Source organism: Mercenaria mercenaria, chromosome 2, assembly GCF_021730395.1.
Source record: "Mercenaria mercenaria strain notata chromosome 2, MADL_Memer_1, whole genome shotgun sequence".
Classification (NCBI taxonomy): Eukaryota; Metazoa; Mollusca; class Bivalvia; order Venerida; family Veneridae; genus Mercenaria; species Mercenaria mercenaria.
In genome coordinates this window covers 13614200-13620199 of record NC_069362.1, presented here as the reverse complement: position 1 = coordinate 13620199, position 6000 = coordinate 13614200, and the positions used below count along the sequence as shown (strand labels likewise).

General features: G+C 39.8%; 1 protein-coding gene across 1 annotated transcript; it reads right to left on the bottom strand.

Moving 5' to 3' along the window:
* Window positions 1-276: 276 nt before the first annotated feature.
* Window positions 277-630, bottom strand: LOC128548895 (uncharacterized). Its single transcript, XM_053524498.1, has one exon. The coding sequence runs from the start codon at window positions 628-630 to the stop codon at window positions 277-279; it is 354 nt and encodes a 117-aa protein (XP_053380473.1).
* Between the last annotated feature and the right edge of the window lie 5370 nt (window positions 631-6000).

The following is a 6000-nucleotide window of genomic DNA, read 5'->3' as shown; positions in this document are numbered from 1 at the left end:
AGGCTACGTTTCAAGTCCAATTTTAATTGAAATTTGTCAGAATATTTGTCTCCATTAAATCACTAGGTAAAACATGTTTACTCTGTTATGGTGTGTTACTCAGGTGAGCGACCTAGGGCCATCTTGGCCCTCTTGTTTTTTATAAGCCATATGCCCTTTTCTCATTATTCCGAGACCCTTAACTGGTATTTCAGTTCTTCTCTATTTCGACCGATGTCGAGATATTCCTTTTTCCTACTGTTTCCTTCTTATCCTATTCATTATATTTCATGAATATCACTTTGTTTTGAATATTTTTCTACTGTTGGTCTTTGATTTCTTTCTTTTTTTTATCATCTTTCTTTCATCTTTTCTGTCTTTTCTTCTTTCAGTTGATCTGCTTCCTTTTTCTTTCCTTTTCTCTCTATATTTTTTTTTCATCCCTTCTTTCTCTTTCTTCTCTTTATTTACCTTTTCCTTATTCCATTCGTCCTCTTTTGTCAGGTCTTCCCTTTTCTTCTTAGTTTGTGTCTTACTTTTTATTTCTTCTTTCATATACTCTTTCCCTTCTTTCCTTTCCTTCTCTTTTCCGTTCTGCAGCACAGTCCTTACGGTTGGGGCGGAGTTATGGTCAGGGCAGCGATCAAACATAGGTTTAAGTCCCAACTCGTCATGTGCCAAGGTAATCTCACAGCCAGGCGTTACATTGACCAGATATCACGTCCTGTGGTTGTCCCTATATTCCGTCAACGTCAAGGCTTTGTCTCTCAGCATTACGAGCATGCACGTGTCACCAGGACTTTTTTTACAGTCGAGGAACATTAAACGTTTTGCCTTGACCGTTTGAACACGCCTGTGATTATCTTGAGCGGTGGTTACGTCAACTGCAGTCTGCCAACGTCAGCGCTCCACCAGGAGTGGGTCAATGGTACGTCCACGGGACGACGCCTTGCTGCTGTAGTTGCCAGCAGTGTTAAATGTTTAATTATTAAAGTTATCGGTACTGTTTTTTTACTCCACTTTCGAAAAGACTTGACCACCCAACTGTTTCCTGACTGACAATGTTCGCTTTAATGACAACTGTATTTCATTCTTAATAATTCAGGATTTGACATTTCAGAGTGTCATAATGTTCGGGTAAAGAACCTATGAAAAATTCAATGAATAATATGGCCATTATTTTAGCACGAACACAGACGAAAGCAATACGTTACTAAAAATATTCACAGCTTAAAACTAGATCTAACATTTTTTGGGGAAAAAGTGGTTGAAAGTTATTTCTCAAAATAATGCTGGATTTAGTGATTGAAATTACAAATTATATTGAAGGAGGCCACCCTAAGGTTGGGTGGGGGGAGGGCACCCCCCCCCCCCTCTCAAAGTACCCCCACCTTGGCCTCAGACATTGAAAATGATCCTACGTCTATGCAGCAAGCCAAAATAATTTTTGCATTTAATGACGCTTTAAATAAACTGCCTTTCTGAAAATGTTTCTTAAAAAATGCAGTTGCAGTGTTCAAAATCAACTTAAGTTGCACTATTCTTAAGTATATTAAAAGTATACACGTGCCAATTTTCATATCTTTATACTGGCCAGTTACATATTGTAATAATTATAAAACCCATTTGAACCATTTATACGCCAGTATTGGTTACTGCTTCGTAACCTACAGAAAAACCAGCTAGAACAAGGAGTTGCAAGTATCCCATTATATGCACGACGACCAAACATGATTGGAGGCCTTCGATTTGCTGCACTTTTATCGTCTTGAAGTAGAGCAAGCTCGCGAATGTTTTCATAACGGACATGAATATGATCGACTTAACAAGCAAAGATTGTTTGAAGTTATCAGTAATTAAGGCTCCGAAAACTGGTACCAGGTGTTCTGGTTTGCAAATATGGAATCAGTCGGCTCCTATAACGGTTGTGTTACTTGTATCGAGGGCTGCTTTCTTTGAATGTGACCTCTTCTGACATAGTGTGGTAGAAACAATATTTGTCACAAAGGCTTTACTACGGAAACCGTCTTTGTCTTAGAAATGTATATAATTCTATACAATGTATGCAGCAAATATGGTTAAAATGTTTTCGTACCCACTGCGTTACTTTGAACAAGTTCGCTTTGGCCTAAAGCAGTCATTTTCCATCGGGTGACCTTATGTTGAAAGTATTATATATGGCAAGTTCTGCAAGCAGACTTTCTGCCAAATATTTAAATCGAAAGGGACAAATTTATGACAGATGCATGCCAGAGTTACGTAACTTGTCCTGTGAGGTCATCACATGTTGACAAAATTCTGTGTAGAAATTGAAAAGGAAAATTGGTACTGTAGTGCCTTACACAACGGCTAACTTAAAATGCATGTTACACGGACGAATATACGGATCATCTTTGTTTAATACTCTAAAAACAGAATTCACTATTTTTGTCTTAACGTTAGGTCCTTGAACCGCCCTAACCTCGAGTACTGTTGTCCTCCGATGAAGGCGAGTGATATATTTTTGGAGTTATGTACCGATAAAGACGAAACACTGACAGCAATATCTGCCGAGCCGTCATATAGCCGACACCTCTTCCCGCCAACACGACAGTCCGATAGAACGACATTTTAGATGTATTTGTCGATGCCTTCCTGTAGAAGAAAATATGTACTCTTATAACGCATTTGGCATGAAATTTGGAAAGCACCTCCAATTTGAGTGACATTTCAAATTTGCAGAGTAACCAATATTTTCCTTATCTAAGATACGTGCACTCTTATCACTCCGTAAGTACGCCACTGAGGGTCAAAACTAACGTCTACGAACTTGTCACTTCGCATCAAATCTGGTTCAATGCCATTCATATAATATGAAAAGGTAATACTGTATAGAAAGTTCTCACTTTAAACCAAACGCACTGCATAAAATTGGGTTATCTTAGCACGGGGTTAGCACGCGGCACTTAAATACTGTTGTGATAGTTTAAGATTTACAAGATCCTTTTGAAGCATAGATAGCAGCCAAACTAAAGGACAGCAGACGTCTGGAGAGATAATGGAATGCGTATTAGCATCACTAGTTTGAAAGCTTTTGTCATGCCAAAGTTACAGCTTTTGAACTTGTCAAAATTTGCATTCATATTTTTTTAAACAAGTTTATGAGTACAAACAAGAGCTGTCAGTTGACAGCGCGCTCGACTATTCTCAGTGCTTGATAGTATAATATAAGCTATGAGTAAAACTTTAACATAACAATAAGCATATTTTAAGTCGAAAAGGGGCCATAATTCAGTCAAAAATACTTTTTTACAGACTGGGGTCATGATGGTAAACAAGTATGCAAAATATCAAAGCAATATCTCAATGGATTTTGAAAATATTTGGGGTGGTGCGCAAACTTTAACATTACAATAAGCATATTCTAAGTCGAAAATGGGCCATAATTCAGTCAAAATGTTTGATAGAGTTGCCACCTCCTTTTTACAAACTGGGGTCATGGTGGTAAACAAGTATGCAAAATATCAAAGCAATATCTCAATGGACTTTGAAAATATTTGGGGTGGTACGCAAACTTTAACATTTGTGTGACGCTCACGCTAACGCTAACGCCGACGCCGACGCCGGGGCGAGTAGGAAAGCTCCTCTATTCTTCGAATAGTCGAGCTAAAATCAGTCCAGCTGCATAATGGGTATGGATTTTTTAATAAAACTACTAGATCTCGGATGTAACTTACGATAAAAAGGTACATCCATCCATTTGTTGACCTGTGCTTCATTTTAATCTTTGCATTTTCCTAGACTTATAATTATATATATATATTCAACAAACTGCTGCTTGCTATACTAATTTCTTTTCCATCTTTCTTCCCACTAAAGTCTAAAATTCTGTTAGAAAACTGAAGCCGGAAATATTAAACCAATCACAAACAAGTTATTTGAAAATCCATCCATCGATGACAAAGATATGGACCGGACAGGCCCATCAATGCACTATCCTTTAACGTCTAAGTGTTACCTTGACCTTTGAGCTATGGACCTGGTCTTGTGCGCGACACGTCATCTTACTGTGGTACACATTCATGCCAAGTTATTTGAAATCCATCCATCGATGACAAAGATATGGATCGGACACGCCCATCAATGCACTATCCTTTAACGTCTAAGTGTGACCTTGACCTTTGAGTTACGGACCTGGGTCTTGCGCACGACACGTCGTCTTACTGTGGTACACATTCATGCCAAGTTATTTGAAAATCCATCCATCGATGACAAAGATATGGACCGGACACGCCCATCAATGCACTATCCTTCAATGTCTAAGTGTGACCTTGACCTTTGAGCTACGGACCTGGGTCTTGCGCCCGACACGTCGTCTTACTGTGGTACACATTCATGCCAAGTTATTTGAAAATCCATCCATCGATGACAAAGATATGGACCGGACACGAAAATTGCGGACAGACCGACAGACTGACAGACCGACAGACCGACAGACAGACGGTTCAAAAACAATATGCCTCCCTTCGATGGCATAAAAAAAAACGCGTTAATATGCGTCTCTAGTGATCTCCGTAAAACGTTAACAGTATCGGCCTATGCTACAAGGTCTTAATTATGTCTCCCCCAGGAGACATATTGTTTTTGCCCTGTCCGTCCGTCCTTCCGTCCGTCCGTACGTCACACTTCATTTCCGAGCAATAATTGGAGAACCATTTGACCTAGAACCTTCAAACTTCATAGGGTTGTAGGGCTGCTGGAGTAGACGACCCCTATTGTTTTTGGGGTCACTCCATCAAAGTTCAAGGTCACAGGGGCCTGAACATTGAAAACCATTTCCGATCAATAACTAGAGAACCACTTGACCCAGAATGTTGAAACTGTCTAGGATGATTGGTCATGAAGAGTAGATGATCCCTATTGATTTTGGGGTCACTCCGTCAAAGGCCTGAACATTGAAAACAATTTCTGGTCAGTAACTTGAGAACCACTTGACCCAGAATGTTGAAACTTAATAGGATGATTGGTCATAAAGAGTAGATGCATCCTAACGATTTTGGGGTCACTCTGTGAAAGGTCAAGGTCACAGGGGCCCGGACATTGAAAACCATTTCCGGTCAGTAACTTGAGAACCACTTGACCCAGAATGATGAAACTTCGTGGGATGATTGGTCATGCAGAGTAGATGAATCCTAACGATTTTAGGGTCACTCTGTTAAAGGTCAAGGCCACAGGGGCCTGAACATGGAAAACCATTTCCAGTCAATAACTTGAGAACCTCTTGACCCAGAATGTTGAAACTTCATAGGATGATTGTTCATAAAGGGTAAATGACCCTTATTGTTTTTGGGGTCACTCCGTTCAAGGTCAAGGTCACAGGGGCCTGAACATTGATAACCAGTTCCGATCAAGAACTTGAGAACCACTTGACCCAGAATGTTGAAACTTCATAGGATGATTGAACATGCAGAGTAGATGACCCTTATTGATTTTTGGGTCAGTCTATTAAAGGTCAAGGTCACAGTGGCCTGTTCATGTAAAATCATTTTTTGGAAATAACTTGAGAACCACTTGACCTACAATGTTGAAACTTAATAGGATGATTGGACATGCAGAGTAGATGACCCCTATTTATTTTGAGGTCACTTGATCAAAGGTCAAGGTCACAGGAGCCTGAACAGTGACTTGAGAACCACTAGGCCACGAATGTTGAAATTTAGCGGGATGACTGGACATGCCAAGTAGATTATCCCTATTGCAGCCAACCATCAGTGTCTCTTTGACTTTTGCTCCTGACCCCTATTGACTTCTTGCCTATAGGACTTTGCATTGGGGGAGACATGCGCTTTTTTACAAAAGCATTTTCTAGTTAAATTCGGAAATTCGGTAATAGGGACATATGAATAAAATTGGGACGTGGTAAGGTCGCCGATTTCTAATCACTTGTTCATCACTGATGTAGGTTTGAAACCTCGTTACTAACACTACAGTGAAAGTCTCAATAGAAAAATATCCATTTCTAGAAGAACTGACGAGCGTGCA